Genomic DNA, 17,797 nt, shown 5'->3' with positions numbered 1-17,797 from the left:
TGGTTTAAAGAGTTCAGTATTTTTTCGAGGTCCTAACTATTCCGTTTAGTTTATGCACTTTTACTTGCTTATTTATTCTACAAAATTAAGAAAAAATATATATTAAAAAAAATCTACCAGTCATTAACAGTATCAGTTTAAACAGAAAAAATTATGAGATAAAAGTATTATAATATGCTTGTGTTTTAACATCATTACACTACTAGTTTGTGTATGTAATGGAGGATACATGTATCTTTGTACACACACACACACACACACACACACACACACACACACACACATACACACACACACACACAGGGTTACTAAAAGCTAAATGAAGATTATAAATCAGGGATGACTTTAGATGGACCCTAGGGAGCTGAATATTTAGTCTTTTTCTTTAATAATTTCCTAGATGATAGTTTAAATATTACATTTGTACATAATACAAAGATTAAAATATATAAATATATTACTATTATTTCTAGGAAGGTGTGGCCTTGAAGAGAACATATGGTCAGATCACAAAGCCCGAATTAAAGAGTGAATGAGGGCTTCCCTGGTGGCGCAGTGGTTGAGAATCTGCCTGCCAATGCGGGGGACACGGGTTCGAGCCCTGGTCCTGGAAGATCCCACATGCCGCGGAGCAACTGGGCCCGTGAACCACAATTACTGAGCCTGCGCGTCTGGAGCCTGTGCTCCGCAACGAGAGAGGCCGCGATAGTGAGAGGCCCGTGCACCGCGATGAAGAGTGGCCTCCGCTTGCCACAGCTGGAGAAAGCCCTGGCACAGAAATGAAGACCCAACACAGCCATAAATAAAATAAATAAATAAAACTAAAAAAAAAAAAAAAAAAAAGAGTGAATGAAACAGTAGCCAATTAAATTTAGAACCTTTAAAATCACAATTTGGCCTTAAAGAGACATGGCAAAACTCCACAGAGATAGATGCTTAGTTGAGATTAAGATGAGGTCACCTTGAAGACGTGAGATGACTGAGAAGAAAAATCAAAGTGGAAACAGTAGGAGCCTTGGGACCAAAGAAGAGCAAAGTTTTAATTTTAATTAAAGATTAAGTGAAATATTGCTATTTTAAAATATTCAGGTATGTGGTATAAGAGCTTAAGAATAAGCAACTGATAGACATTTCATTTTGAACTTCTTAAGCACAGGAACTATGTCCTATTTATAAGTGTACACCCTCAACCCTAATATAATGATTTGCACACATAAATTCAGAGACATTTAAACAACACTCTGCATTTACTGTATACTGTTAGAGTATCCTAATTTAAAATTCCCTGAATTTAAATGTGCATGTGGGACTTCCTTGGTGGCGCAGTGGTTAAGAATCCGCCTGCCAATGCAGGGGACACGGGTTCAATCCCTGGTCTGGGAAGATCCCACATGCCGCGGAGCACCTAAGCCCGTGTGCCACAACTACTGAGCCTGCACTCTAGAGCCCACGAGCCACAACTACTGAGCCCGCATGCCACAACTACTGCAGCCCACGTGCCTAGAGCCTGTGCTCCGCAACAAGAGAAGCCACTGCAATTAGAAGCCCACGCACTGCAACAAAGAGTAGCCCCCGCTTGCTGCAACTAGAGAAAGCCCCCGTGCAGCAACAAAGACCCAATGAAGCCAAAAATAAATAAATGAAAAAAAAGTGCCTAAAACATACGGTTCAACTCATTAAAAATAAATAAATGTGCGTGTGTATACATATACATACACGTACCATTAATTCATGACTTATTGAGGACCCACCTATGTGTTAGCCACTGGTCTAGGTTCTAGGGATACAGGAAAAACAAACCACTGGAAGTAATTACCTACATTATTTTAAGCGATGTTCACTTTGCATTTATAAAAGCAGTCTATTATGACTAAATATATTTTTTAATTAAAATTAATGGTACTTTAAAGGTATAAATCTTCAAAAATGAACGAAACTTTCAAATGTGCATATGTTAACTTTTTTTACATAAAATATCATATAAGAGATAAAATCTTAAAAGCAAAGGATAAAATATTTCCTTTTCTAAGGGCTGTGGTGAGCTAGGTTATTCAGAACAACTTCTTGCTAAAAAAACAACTAAAACAGCCAAATAAAGTATAAAAATATATATTTATAAAATTATTGAAGAGGTAACAAAATAGTATGGAATTATCAAACAAAATCAGTCAGGTAGACAATGCAATGAAACTGCTCTTGTCCTGCAGGCATCTGCCGATCCATTCTGACAAACCTTACTTTCGGCTTTAAAAGTCTGGGTTATATTCCTAATATAAAAAGAGCATCTAAAAATTGAGAAGAAAAAGGCCAATTAACCTAAAAAAATGAAAAAGAAAATTAATAAACAGTTCACCAAAAAGAACTGCAAATGTCTCTTAAATACATGAAAAAATTTTCTATCTTACTTATAATTTTTAAAACTACAAATTAAAACTATAATGAGCTATCCTTTCTCATCTGTCACATCGAAAGAAAACCAGCAGTTTGACAAAATACTCTGCTGGTGAGGCTCCGGGCAAAAAGGAATTCTTTCGTACTGCTGGTGAGGTAAAATTGTGCAATGCCATATGGAGGGGAATTTAGCAATAAGGAGCAAAAACACATAGACATTTACTATTCGACCTAGCATCCCACTTTTAAGACTATTTCCCAAAGATACTTTAGCAAAAATATTCAATGAGGTAGCACAAGGCTATTCACTGCAGCCTTAACTGCAACAGGAAAACTCAAGAAAAAAGCTAAATGTCCATCATTAAGGGATTGGCTGAATAAACTATGGTGCAACTATACAATGCAGTACCACATGGCTATAAAAAGTAATCTTTTATATATACATTTTAGTATATCTATATCTACATTTACATATATATATTTAGTATATCTCTACACACTGCAAAGGAGTGATCTCTAAGATACATTTTTTACCAACAAAAGCAAGCATGGAACATGTGTACTATGCTACCTTTGTGTAAGAAGAAAGGATATGATTATATATATTTTTTGCCTTTTAAAAAAAGTAATAAAAGCGAAGGATATACACAAAACTAATAAAAAATAAAATGGTTACCTATAGGTGGGGGAATGGGGGTCAGGAGAAGGGACCGGGATGAAAACAAGGCCTCTCTCAATGTACGTACTTCAGAGTTTTGATTTTGGAACCACAAAATATTTTTATATAATAACAAAATAAATTAAATTGAAAAAAAGCAATCCCCTAAACCACCCTAAAACAACTGAACTTAATGTGTACCTTCTTAACTGCAATTTCACAAAGTTCTTTCAAGTGATTTTTAAAACATAGTACTTTTAAGTGCCTATTCCTCATGGGATATATCCTACAATAAAAGAGAACCCCAAAGAAGTTTTAAACAACATTTATAGTCTTGTTGGTGGTGCTACTATTATTTTGAAATTATCGTAGACATATTTGCACACACATGAATAAAGCAAGTTAAGTAATCATGTTATTAGGAACCAAGATTTTCAGTGTAAATGAAAAGAGATACAAATATAAAATTAAAAAAGTAAAATCCTTGTAATCTAAAATTAGAATAGGAAAATAGTAACAATTTATCATGTATTTTTCTTTAAAAAAATGTATTTTCTATCTCTGTCAACTGAGAAGGCCTAGAAGCAATGACTCAATAAAAATGTGTATCTTTAACATGTATATTACGATCTCTAAACACTATTTCCTACTAAAAGGAACTAGAGCCCGTTGGCTGATTCCAAATCTAGAGCAGGGAATATACTAGAATCTAGAAAAGCTAGTCACAGTAGGAAACATGGAAGCTCTCAAATACTGCCTGCATCACTCCATGAGAAGTTCACAGAAATCAACCTACAAGGCTCTCTCTGAACATCAAGAAGACTAATGATGCAGAACTACCACCAGATACATTAAAAATCCATGAGTTCATATTGGTATAGGCATAACTTGTTTTTATCACACTTTATTCCAAGGTATTGGGGTGGCCAAAAGGTTCGTTCGGTTTTTTCCCATAAGATAGCTCTAGTAGCCCTTGGTTGTCTTTAACTTCATTGAAAACAATTTTATTAGATTGTATGTGACAGCTGTCATATCAGCATGCATTTAAAAAAAGACTTATCAAAATTGGTGAATTTTTGTGCAGCCTTTTTAATATTGAAGATGGAAGAAAAAAAGCAACATTTTCAGCATACTGTGCTTTATTATTTCAAGAAAGGTAAAAACGCAACTGAAACGCACAAAAAGATTTGTGCAGTGTATGGAGAAGGTGCTGTGACTGATAGAATGTGTCAAAAGTGGTTTGCAAACTTTCGTGCTGGAGATTTCTCGCTGGATGATGCTCCATGGTCGGGTAGACCAGTTGAAGTTGACCGATCAAATCGAGACATTAATTGAGAACAATCAACATTATACCACGCGGGAGATAGCCGACATACTCAAAATATCCAAATCAGGCACTGAAAATCATTAGCACCAGCTTGGTTATGTTAATGGCTTTGATCTTTGGGTTCCACATGAGTTAAGGGAAGAAACCTCCTTGACCATATTTCCGCATGCGATTCTCTACTTAAGTGTAATGAAAATGTTCCATTTTTAAAACATATTGTGATGGGTGATGAAAAGTGGATACTGTACAACAATGTGGAACGGAAGAGATCATGGGACAAGGGAAATGAACCACCACCAATCACACCAAAGGCCAGTCTTCATCCAAAGAAGGTGATGTTGTGTATATGGTGGGATTGGAAGGGGTTCCTTCCGGAAAAACCAAATGATTAATTCCAACAAGTGCTGCTCCCAATTAGACCAAGTGAAAGCAGCACTTGATGAAAAGCATCCAGAATTAGTCAACAGAAAACGCATAATCTTCCATCAGGATAACACAAGACAGCATGTTTCTTTGATGACCAGGCAAAAACTGTTATAGCTTGGCTGGGAAGTTCTGATTCATCCACTGTATTCACCAGACATTGAACCTTCAGATTTCCATTTATTTTGGTCTTTACAGAATTCTCTTAATGGAAAAAATTTCAATTCCCTGGAAGACTGTAAAAGGCATCTAGAACAGTTCTTTGCTCAAAAAGATAAAAAGTTTTGGGAAGATGTAATTATGAAGTTGCCTGATAGATGGCAGAAGATAGTGGAACAAAATGGTGAATGTGTTGCTCAATAGAGTTCTTGGTGAAAATGAGAAATTTGTCTTTTATTTTTACTTAAAAAACGAAGGCACTTTTTGGCTAACCCAATATTTTGTTTTTTTACAAGTTGAAGGTTTCCAGCAACCCTGTGTCAAGCAAGTCTACTGGCATGATTTTCTCAATAGCATTCGCTCACTTCATGTCTCAGTGTCACATTTTGGTAATTCTCACAGTCTTTCAAACTTTTTCATTATTATTACATGTGTTACGGTGATCTGAGATCAGTGATCTTTGATGCTACTCTTGTAATTGTTTTGGGGCGCCACAAACCACTCATATAAGACAGCGAACTTAATAAATGTTGTGTGTGTTCTGACCGTTCTACGGACCAGCCATTCCCCCATCTCTCTCCCTCTCCTCGGGCCTCCCCATTCTCTGAGACACACGATATTGAAATTAGGCCAATTAATAAATCTACAATGGCCTCTAAGTGCTCAAGTTAAAGGAAGAATTGGTTGTTTCTCACTTTAAATCAAAAGCTAGAAACGATTAAGCTTAGTAAGGAAGGCATGTTCAAAGCTGAGGCAGAAAACTAGGCCTCTTGTGCCAAACAGGTAGCCACATTGTGGATGTAAAGGGAAAGCCCTGAAGGAAATTAAAAGTGCTGCTCCAGTGAACACACGAATGATAAGAAAGCAGAACGACCTTATTGCTGATATGGAGAAAGTTTCAACGGTCTGGAGAGAAGATCAAACCAGCCACAACATTCCCTTAAGCCAAAGCCTCATCCAGGGCAAAGCCTAACCTCCCTTCAATTCTCTGAAGGCTGAGAGAGGTGAGGAGGCTGCAGAAGGAATGTCTGAAGCTAGCAGAGGCTGGTCCATGAGGTCGAAGGAAAGGAGCCGTCTCCATAACAACAAAGTGCAAGGTGAAGCAGCAAGTGCTGCTGTAGAAGCTGCAGCAAGTTATCCAGAAGATCTGGCTAAGATAATTCATGAAGGTGGCTGCACTGAACAACAGGTTTTCAATGTAGGCAAAATAGTGTTCTATTAGAAGATGCCGTCTAGGACTTTCATAGCTAGAGAGAAGTCAATGCCGGGCTTCAAAGTTTCAAAGGACAGGCTGACTCTCTTGTTAGGGAGGATGCAGCTGGTGACTTAGCTTGAAGCCAATGCTCATTCACCATTCTGAAAATCCAGGGCTAAATCTCCTCTGCCGGTGCTCTCTAAATGGAACAACAAAACCTGGATGACAGTACGTCTGTTTACAACATGGCTTACTGAATATTTTAAGCCCACTGTTGAGACCTACTGCTCAGGAAAAAAAATTCCTTTCAAAATGTGACTGCTCATTGACAATGCACGTGGTCACCCAAGAGCTCTGCCGGAGATGGACAATGAGATTCATGTTGTTTTCATGCCTGGTAATATAACATCTATTCTGCCGCCCACGGATCAAGGAGTAATTTCCACTCCCAAGTCTTATGATTTAAGAAATACATTTCATAAGGCTATAGCTTCCAGAGACAGTGACTCCTCTGGTCGATCTGGGCAAAGTCAATTGAAAACCTTCCAGAAAGAATTCATCATTCTAGATGCCATTAAGAATATTCATGATTCACGGGAAGAGGTCCAAATATCAACATTAAAAGGGGTTCAGAAGAAGTTGACTCCAACCCTCCTGGATGACTTGGAGGGACTCACTCGTCAGTGGAGGAAGTCACTGCAGATGTGGTGGAAATAGCAGGAGAACAAGAACTAGAAGTGGAGCCTGAGATGTGACTGGATTGCAGCAACCTCATGACAAAACTTGAATGGATGAGCAGCTGCTTCTTATGGATGAGCAGAGAAAGTGGTTTCTTGAGATGGACTCTACTGTTGGGGAAGATGCTGTGAAGACTGTTGAAATGACAGCAAAGGATTTAGAATATTAAACTTAGTTGATATAGCAGGGACAGGGTTTGAAAGGATTAACTCCCATTTTGAAAGAAGTTCTACTGTGTATAAAATGATACCAAACAGTGCTGCATGCTACAGAGAAATGGTTCGTGAAAGGAAGAGCCAATCAATGCAGCAAACTTCATTGTCTTATTTTGTCACATTACCACCCCTACCTTCAGCAATCACCATCCTGATCACTCAGCAGCCATCAACACTGAAGCAAGACCCTCCACCAGCCAAAAGATTACAACTCACTGAAGGCTCACATGATGGTTGGCATTTTTTAGTGATAAAGTATTTTTAAATTAAGGTATGTGCATTTTTTTTAGACAAAATCCTATTGCACATTTACTTTTTTAAGTGTAAACATAACTTTTACATGCTCTGGGAAACCAAAAAGTTCCTGTGAACTTATTTATTGTGATATTCACTTTATCGCGATGGTCTGGAACTGAACTCATAATATATCCGAGATATATCTGTACTAAATAAAAACTGATGATATTTGAAAGATGCTAGAGCAACAACACAATATTCTGAAAACTAGTAAATAAGGAAAAGAAGAAAACATTTGCCATGTCTTTCTGTATAAACTGTATTTCAGAGTAGCCAAATAGTTAATGAGGCAAAAGTCTTCTTCACAGAATTATAGCTAATAAATGCAAAAGGAATAATAGAATATCACCATTTTGTAAGCCCTAGTAAAATAAAATAATGACTCTGGACAAAAGTTATGAATAGGTACTATCAACTAAGTGATGGGGAACTTTATAATGGATGCATCAGATTGACAATCCCTGAGTCAATCTCATGAAAAGAGGCAGACATTTTATGTCCCCAAATATAAGGTAACAGGAAGGACACAGCATCAGCTATGAAGGACTCTTCTCAAAAACTATCAGAATTTAATCAAGCTTTTGGATCAAACTAGCAATTACAAATTTAAAAAGAAATCTAAGAGACATAACACCCAAATACAACCTGTAAATTTTGGAGGGATACTGATTCAAACAAACAAACTATAAAAACACATTTATAAGATGACTGAAGAAATGAGAACACTGTTTTATTTGATGCCAAGAAATTATTTTAAACATTTCTTTAAGTGCAATAATGGTTTTGCAGATTTTTAAAAACAAAGTCTTCCTGTATTAGAGATACTAAAAAAAGATTGGGGAGGAGGGTAATAGGTGAAATAAGGAGAAAAAACTTTGATAATTGTTGGCTAGATTATAGGTATATATGTGTTTACTATACTTTCAAATGTTTTAAACTTTTCTTTAAAGAAACAAAAAGTGGGTCCTAGATTGGTATTTCCCAAAAGGCCAGACACAAGGAAAATCTCTCTAAAAGAATAAACCTGAAGATCTTGGCAGAAATCAGAACATGAAAAAAAAAAAAAAAAAAAAAAAAAAGAGATGCACAGGGAGAAAAAAAGAAGAGGGTACACAGAAAGCACAAAATATAAGATAATGGATATAAACACAAATATATCAGCAATTACATTAAATATAAATGGACCAAATGCTCCAGTTAAAAGACAAAGAGTGCCCTAGAGAATGAAAAAGCTAAATCCCACTGTACGTTGTCTACAATAGAAAAACTGAAAATACAAGGATAGAGAAAGTCTGCATATAAAAGAATGGTAAAAGGTCCACTTTGAAAATTTTAACCAAAAGAAAGCTGATGTCACAATATTAATATTAGACAAAACAGAGTTAAAAGCAAACAGCATTATTAGGATACAGAAGTCTTTTCATAATGATAAAAGCTTCAATTCACCAAATTAGCACTTTTAATTTGTAGGCATCTGTTCTCAAAACATGGGGTATGTCTGTTATAAACAGAAAATTATTGGATTTAAAATCCAAAAGTCTGCCTTTAAACCGGAAAACTTAAAACTATTTGAGTTTTATGGTCACAATAATTTTAAATGTTTGCACTTGTCATCTTATTCTATATTTTTTGTTTTTGATGTTGCTTACTTTCTCCATTCCTTCATTTGCTATGTCGACTCTGGTTAACTTGCTTTTTTTTTTGTAATAACCACATATAATCTCTAATTCCATTAGAAAGCAAATAAGTTTTTCAAAAACATTAGTATATAGGTATAGGTTTTTACAGAAAGACATTTTTTAAAATTTTGCTTTTCATTTATGTAAGATGCAGAATTTAACAATTACTTCCCCCACTGTCATTCTCCTTTTCCATATTTTATTAATAAATCTGGAGAACCAACTCACTCATCTGTTTGAAATGGACAGTTTTTAAAAACTCTAAGATTTAATTTTGTAAATATATTTATTATTTTGACTTATTTCTATCATTTCAATAAGTTTCAAAGCTAATCTCCTATTACAACTTCCTTAATTTAGAGTTCTAAATTTTTACTCCCTTTCCTGTTGTTCAAGAACATATCACAAATAATTTATTCAAAAAGAGTAAGTAAAGAGTATATTTTCTAAGATTCTGTATTTTCTTAGAATATCTTCCTACTGTTACAAAAGACAGACTACTTGGGTCACTACATCTTCCCTGCAAAGCTCCGAAGAGGCTGTGGCGTTATTGTAGGATCATGAGTAGTTTTAGGAAAAAAGCTTCAGAGCAGATTCTTATTTCCTTTTAGGTAAAATCTTTTGAAACTGGATACTTAACAGAACTCTTTAATTTTTGAAATATAAACTTTTTACCCCAATATGTTAACTTTTAAAATCCATTCTTTAATTTTGTCAAGAAAACAATGAGCTCACTTGCTGTGTCAAAAAGTCTTTATTAAGATCAGGAAAGATCTATTCTTATTGTTTATTATCTAGCCGAATTTACTGGTTACCTCTTTGAGAGCATCTTGTTATTCACAGGTGGAACTCTCATAAAATCCATACAGATAGTCCCTGGGTTAAGTAATATTTGACCCATAAATAAATTCCTCTTTACGCAAATTGTTCCTTAAATTACATATTTGCATTATTATGGAAACACATTATTGTACACTTTGTTAACGAGTACACAAATTCATAAGTTTCATGTTTCTCTTCCCATTGGTGTTTGCATTGCCTTGAAGTCACGTCATTTATGCTTTGATTTTCACGTAGACACTTCTCATAACAACTGTCCTTTAATGGAAAGATTTTCTTCTACTTAACTGACAACATTAATATTAAACTATTTTTTTCTGTTTTCTATAGTTCTTTTCACAGTTCCTAATTTGATTTCTTCTATTTATTTATACTTCAAACACAGATGCATTCAAGGCCAGTACTGGCTAACTGTTGGTATACTCAGTCAGTATCAGCTCCATCACTGACTGTTATGCTCCATCACTATGATCCTTCAAAGGATGCAGACATCCTATCTCACACAGGCCACAAATGGCAGACCTATACTATGGCATCGATTTTTTAAAATGAGGTAGGACACAATAATGAGAGAAATCCAAAGATTTAGAAGTAGTCTAATAATTGATGTAAATTGCTGTGAGAAAACTAACTTTTCTGACTACAGAGAATGGTTGATTCATTTAAACCTGAGAAAGTGATGAACTTCTTAGATAGTATTCTCAGTTCTTATACCTTACTGAAGAAACAGACAATTTTAGATAGTTTTGAAGGCCTTGAAGAAAACTTGAGGTGGTTTCCTGTGAGTCCAATCAGCACCACTTAATCAGAAGTCCTCAATTTGTGAACTTTATACAACATATACACAACATTATAGACAAGGGATCATTTTTTCCAAGGTTGTAATCAATGTCAATAATCCAAAAAATCAGCATGAAATTTTCTGACTCTGTTGGCTGACAATCATTTTTAAATCAAACTATCAACTTCCCATGAGTTTAACAACCTCAGAATCATAAATGGAAGGGATTTAAGATTGCTTTGTTCAGAGCCTTTAAAGACTGTGGTATGGAACCTGGTTTCTAGGGTCCTACAGGCCTTTCCTAAGAGGATTTCAGCTCCACGGTTTTGTGATGTTACTGAAACCTAAGAAAACAATTTCTAAGTCCATATCCTTGATCTTCTTTATTTCCAAATCATAATACATTATTCACCTTGCAGTAGTATAGCTTATGACAAGGGAATGGTGCTAGGACTGACTGGGGAAAGCAGTTGTAGCTACAGGTATGTAATTAAACTGTTTTATGGGAAACCACATGCGAAAGAAAATAAAAAATAACAAAGTACTACTATGATCGTTTCAACTTGCACCCCATGGCCGTTTCCCTCATTACTTGTTTTATTATCAGCAGTATGCTGGATTGCTGACTGTCCCAAACACACCTGGAAACAAATCAAACTGATAACATTTCACTTGCTTTACAAAAGAATGTTAAAACATACAACACTTTGCCCAAGTTCCCACACTATCTAAATATTTGAGAATACCTAACGTTAGTCCATCTGCTTCCTTCTGAAATGAATTAAACTCAACTCCATTCTAGAAGCCATTCACTGATATTCTAAAGCTGTGTTCTTTAAAATGTGGTACGTACACTGGTGCATCTCTGTGACATGTTACCAACCTGCAGTGAAATAAAGCAAACCGACTCCATCTCAGAACACACTGTTTTAGCTAGTCTTTTTTTTTTTTTTTTCTTCCTAGCAAGAGTTTCTCACTGAAGAAAGCAGTGCATTAATCTACATTCTGGCAAAAGTGCCTCACCTCTTCTTGAATTAGTAACAAACCCTATGCAGATGAGTACTCAATAGCAATATCCTAAAGAATTCCAGAAGAAGATGTTCTCATCATTTTGCAATGGTCTCCAAAGAGAGGAAATTTCCCCTCCAGTTTAATACCTAACTGAAATTGCTACAGCTTCAATTTAATCCCACTCTCTTATCCTTTATGCTGTTGAGAACAGGTGTTTAAATAACATTTTTCCCTGTATATTTAAAAGGCGATCTCTCCTCCCCCTTTGGAGCCCTCTTGATAAACGAATTTCGAATAGAGTCAATTGGGAAGTCCACCAACTTGTAATCATGTACTTCTAGTATAATAAACAACTCAAAACAAGTTAGTTACACTGAGTTCTTGTATCTCTCATTTATATAAGACATACGCCCACATACCATTTAATAACATCAAATTTATAATCAATGCTGTAGAGTCTCAATTTTCTTTTCAGAGTTTACAATCTACCATACTTAAAAAAAGACAGAATAGGTTAAAATGAAAATACAGCTAGTTTTTCTTTAGATTGTTAGTATCTGGGCCATTGGTTTACCATTAAGGAAAAACAGTGTAATTATAGTAAAAACAGACCTACTCAGATGCCACATGTTCTCTCTCTTCTGCGCCTGCCAACAGCTTAGGCCCTGCCTAGTCAGTTCCTTACCGTGTAACAGCAACGGTGGCAAAATTAAACACTATACACTGTGGGCGCGCAGGACAAGGACCATCACCAAACGTGCACAAGTGCTTCCTCAAACTCCACCTCCATTTAGTTCTTGCTGGGCTATGACTCTACTGCTGTTCAGTAAGATATTTATTGATGTTATTTTAAAAACACTGAAGTAAAATACTGCACAGGACTACAGGCAGACCTCGTTTTATTACACTTCACTTTATTACACCTCGCACATAATGTGTTTCTTTACAAACTGAAGGTCTGTGGCAACCCTGTGCCGAGCAAGCCTATCGGTGCCATTTTCCCCAGCAGCATTTGCTCACTTCGTGTCTCTGCGTCACAGTTTGGTAATTTTTGCAATATTTCATTTTCACTGTTATTATGTTTGCTATGGTGATCTATGATTGGTGCTCTTTGACGTTACGGTTGCATTTTCTAGCATTAAGGTATTTTTTACTTAAGGTATGTACATTGTGTTTTTAGACGTAATGCTATTGCACACTCAACAGACTACGGTTTAGTACAAACATCACTTTTATATGCACTGAGCAACCAAAAACTTCATGTGACTCTACTGCAATACCCACTTTACTGCAGTGGTCAGGAGCTGAACGTGCAGTCTCTCTGCGTTCTGCCTGCATTTTATTACCTGAATTTGTAAGTTTCTCATCTCAGTCTCCTAAACAGTCATTTCATAAATCAGAAAATAAATTGGAAAACATACATTCTATTTCCTAACATTTAAATATAAATTTAGATAAATTTATCTGTTTATCTATCAAAGCCGACAGTTATTTAACATAACAGCCAAACACGAGCTCTAAATTAACTTGCTTATGGCAAAGGTAGTAAAGACTCAATAAGAAGCATAAAGAAAACGTTTAAAAGGCAGGAACTGATAAATCAGAATAGAAAAGAGTAAATTATATCCTTGAAAATATTCTTACAAATAAACAAGTCAAGCAATATATCTAAAGACAATGAGCCTCTAATTATTAGATTTTAGAAAGATCAGTAACATAACAATATTGTTCAAAAGTCCTCAATGGATGTGGAAACTAGATTGCAGAATAACAGAAAATTAATGAAAGCAGCAATCATACGTGCTATGTTTACAACGGCTGACATAAAATGGAACAACAGTTCACTTAATCCTTATCTCCAGTTCCAAACCTCCAATTATTTATGAACTATCTCCACTTGGTATCTTACCTCAAACTCAACATATGGAAATGAACCAATTCTGAGTCCCACACCATGGCCCCCCTTCAACTTCATTGCTTATTTCAGTATCACTAATATTGTCCAAGTCAGTGTGATTCGAAACTTCGGCATTATCTTTTCAAATTTCTTCTCTTTAAAAATTCTCAATTGGCAAAGGTAGAACAGTGCACCCATATCCCACTGCCCATTTTTCACCTGTGAAAAAGATTTTGCCATATTTGATTCACATATTCATTTTTTTCTTTGCTGAGCTATTTCTAGGTAATCCTAGAGATCACGTAAATCCACCCTCCACACACATATTTTTTATGCTTTTTCTGTCTCTGCACCATCCTCCACACGGAGTCACTCATTAAATCCTACTCTTTATTCCCCAAAATACCTCACAGAATAACAAAAACCAAAAGATGCTAAAGTGTGTGGCAGACTGACTTTAAAATGTCCTCAATTTCTTCCTCCACCCCTGTATCCACACTCTCGCAATGAGACTCCCGTTAAGAAGTGGAGTGTAGCTCCCCATCCCTTGAATCCGGGCTGGCCTAATGGCTTGTTTTGGGCAGTACCATGTGGAGGAGATAACAGTGAGCTAGTTCCAAGCCTACGTCTTAAAACGTCTTCTTGTACAGTTTCTTTCTCTCTCTTTGGATCCCTGCCTCCTCTATGACAATAAGCTGGAGGATGAGAGATGATAAAGCAGAGCTGGGTGCACCCAGGTGGGGCCATTCTGCACGAGGTAGCACCCTGCCAGCTGACTGTGAATTCGTGAGCCCAGCCAAGATGAACCAGGCCAGCCCAGATCAGCAGAACCTTTCAGCTGATCCACAGATCTGTGAGCAAAAATAAATGCTTACTGCTGTGATGCACTGAGGCTTTGTGTTTGTCGTCAGCTGCATTACTGTGGCAATAAATAACTAATACGAAAATGGGTACTAACGAAACTTGAAGTATGTGGCACTGACTTTGGGACCGAAGTAACGGTTAGCTACAATTACAGAGGCAAGAAAAATAATGCAGAAACTACAGGAGACTGAAAAAACAGTGACCCATGTTTTGTAGTGATAAACTTTTGGTCAGTATGCTTTCAAACAATAACTTAGAAGAAGTTAGACACTGTACCTAAGAAACTTTTGGACTCGAGCAAGCTAATTTCCTGGCAGAATGTTGGAAACGTCACCTGGTTGCTCCTAGCAAGGGTAGTAAGGTTTTGCAAGAAAGAGATGAGCTAAAGAAAGACCTGATCATTTCACAAGCAGAATCTAGAGGAACCAAGACTTCCTGGGGAGGAAAATAAAACTGCTTACAAAGATCTAATCAAGGGAGTGGCTGTAAATCCCTTTCTTAGATCTCCAAAGGAGTTAAGGGCAGTGTCTAAGTAGACATTCTCAGCTTGACAAAAAGGCTTTTAGGAAGTTAAAGGGCGTGATCCCACAGAATTCTGACCTCCAAATAGTAGTGATTCATTGAGAGAGTAGTCACGTCTCAAGAAACAATTGTGGGTGTGGGTTTCAGAGCATGGAATGGACTATATCAGACATACAGAATCCCCATAAAGTTTTACACTGAGTTTCACTGGCCAGAGAGCCACCAGCCCAGACCTGGCCTGGCCTGGCCTTGTAACTTGCTTAGGCAGCAGAATGCAGTGAGGAAACAAGTGTGCCAATACAAGGGATCCTGCCACTTCTGCTCTCTTTCTTGGCCTCCTGCCTCCGCCATGAGAACAAGCCCAGGCTGTCCTGAGAGATCACGTGGAGCAGAGCAGAGCACAGCTGTCTGTTTTTTTCAACAAGATGGCAGAGCCAAGACAGACAGACGAACAACAGAAGATTTCTCTCATCCTACCCCGGTCGGTCACAGCCCCACCGCTACCACTGCCAGCACAGGAATTCAGGTTTGTATCTTGAGACATCGTGAGCACCTCCCCACTGCTCCCTGCGCCTCTACTTCTTCTACACGACCCTCCATCCAATATCACCATGCTCTTCATCATGTCAGTAAGTGCTGATTGTAATAACAGTGACAATTTCATCCCTGCTTGGAAACCATCAATGGCTACCCAAATCCCTCCAGACATCAAAAGCCCTTCACACACATAACCTCTCCTCTCTTTACTATCTTTCCACAACTCTACTAGAGAATATCCAACCTCCTACTACTCTTTAAAATAACCTGTTCATCCCTGTTTCCGAGACTTGATTCATGATGCACTCTCCTACTAAGAGGGTCTTTCACCTTATCCTCTGCCTATCAATCTTACCCATACCTTGATCCTATCCCTCCATTATGCTTTTCCTAACGTACGAGCCCAGAAAGATAGCTTCCTCTTCTGATTCCCGGAGCACTTTCTATATATACTTTTTGAGGAGTCAACATTTTGTGTTCCTACAACATTTTGTGTTTTGTGTATATATGTTTTATTTTCCCCACACACTGTTAGCTTTGAAAAAGCAGAAATTAGATCTTAAACATTTTCATTAAAATCCTCTCAATGCTCAGTACAAATTCATAAACACATGTTAAATATATCCAGCATTATCATTAAATCCATGTGAATATACTCAAATATATATTTAGAAATAAAATTTCTCTGAGAAAATAGTTGAACATAGCTCATTGTTTTCCTTATATATGGTGGAACAAAAATATGTAATTAAATTTAAAAGAAAACTGTACAATTTATCTTACGCAAAATATATAATTTTCACATTAAAATACAAACCCTCTCTGAAATAAATCCACATTGTAGAACTTGTTTAGCTCCACGGAGAATTCTACCATTGCTTGAACTTCAGTCATTTTTAATTTATACTCAGAAGACAAATCTGGTAACAGCACCTTGGTTAAAGAAGGGAAAAAAAAAAAAAATCATGAGAAGCACAATAAAAATGCCAACTTACAAAATCACTAATATTAAACATATTTCAGAGTATGAAACATAGGCAGGAAATAAAAATGAAGCTAATTAATTCAGTGCTCCTAAGTTAGCCTGACTCGACTATATAGCACCAGAATCTATACTCACTAAACATACTTACTAATGAAATACTTACTAAATAGCACTACTCTAGAAGATACGCCCTGTTAGAATGCATTTTCTAAGATTTGTTTCCCTTCGTGACAACTATGTGATAATAAATAATATAGCAAATTGCTAAAAGTAAGTTCTGACTTTATCATAGATAAAACAGTAACTTTTGAAGAAAAAATTAAGCTACCTAATTATTCTCTTCTAGTTCTACATTGCATATAAAGGCAACTTCAGAGTCAAAACAAAAGAATTAACAGTCTTTAATTCCCATTTAAATTCATGAAGCTTTTTCTCTGTCAGGTGAAGTTCTTAATTGACTGTTCATTTTTAAATTAAAAAAAAATGTTTCCCTCATTACAAAAGCCTAAAGTGTTCATTTTCAAGAGGTTAAAAAAAACAGACAAGCAAAAAAAAATAAATAAATATTCACAAGTCTATCCATTGAAATACATACTTTGGTATATATTCTTCATACGTGTGTACATTTGTACAATTTCTATAAAAGTAGGATCAAACTACATGTACATTTTATAACCTGTTTATTTTACTTTTTTGATGAACACCTAGTTAATAACTTTCATACTGTGAATGTTATAATTTAAGCAATCTCCTGCTGTTGGGTATTTCAGTGGTTTCCATCTTCACACTATTTCAAAAAAGCATTATTACAATTATCCTTATCAGTGACACATGCTTTAAAAAGCAGTTTGGAGTAAGAGTGTTGAAAGACAATTCTGAGAGTCTTGTGTTCTGAGAGTCTTGTCTTGCAAGCAGAGGCACTGACTGTCTTTATTCCGGAGTATTTTTCAAGGACATATGTTTAGCAAACAGTCTTAGGAGTCAGAGACAGTGTCTCACACTGGAATTAAGGGCAGCTCTGTTTACTGCGCCATGTAATAAAGTCTCCCCTGAGGCACAAGTCAGCAGGCTCATTGCCCATCATAAAAGATCTGGGTTCCTCAGTTCAGGGGTCCCCTCCATAACTCAACCTACTCTTACGCAGGGGGCCTCATACTCTAGCCACCGCTATTGCCATGCCTATAAACTATCATTTTCTCTGATCCAGGAATCTCATGTCTCCTGCCCACATCCATGGCGCTGCAGCAGGCTAACTTGTTACTTTGCACGTGGGATAAA

The 17,797-nt window shown here is 36.5% G+C and overlaps 1 protein-coding gene across 18 annotated transcripts in view; it reads right to left on the bottom strand.

The window, feature by feature from the left end:
- The window catches only part of FAM135A (family with sequence similarity 135 member A), a 121,266-nt gene that overhangs the window by 87,089 nt on the left and 16,380 nt on the right, over nt 1-17,797 (bottom strand). For 9 of the 18 annotated variants that reach the window (XM_082404980.1, XM_082404974.1, XM_082404961.1 and 6 more), the window contains 2 exons: nt 16,352-16,467; nt 6,831-7,025 (listed from right to left, as the gene is read on the bottom strand). In XM_082404980.1, coding sequence (XP_082261106.1) covers nt 6,831-7,025; nt 16,352-16,428 — 272 coding nt within the window. In that variant the 5' untranslated portion in view covers nt 16,429-16,467. The remainder of the gene's footprint in view (nt 1-6,830; nt 7,026-16,351; nt 16,468-17,797) is intronic. The other 9 variants (XM_082404977.1, XM_082404976.1, XM_082404975.1 and 6 more) reach the window with 1 other exon arrangement.

The sequence above is a fragment of the Balaenoptera borealis genome (genome assembly GCF_965194805.1).
Source record: "Balaenoptera borealis genome assembly, chromosome: 9".
Lineage (NCBI taxonomy): Eukaryota > Metazoa > Chordata > Mammalia > Artiodactyla > Balaenopteridae > Balaenoptera > Balaenoptera borealis.
This window is presented reverse-complemented; position numbering and strand designations above follow the sequence as displayed.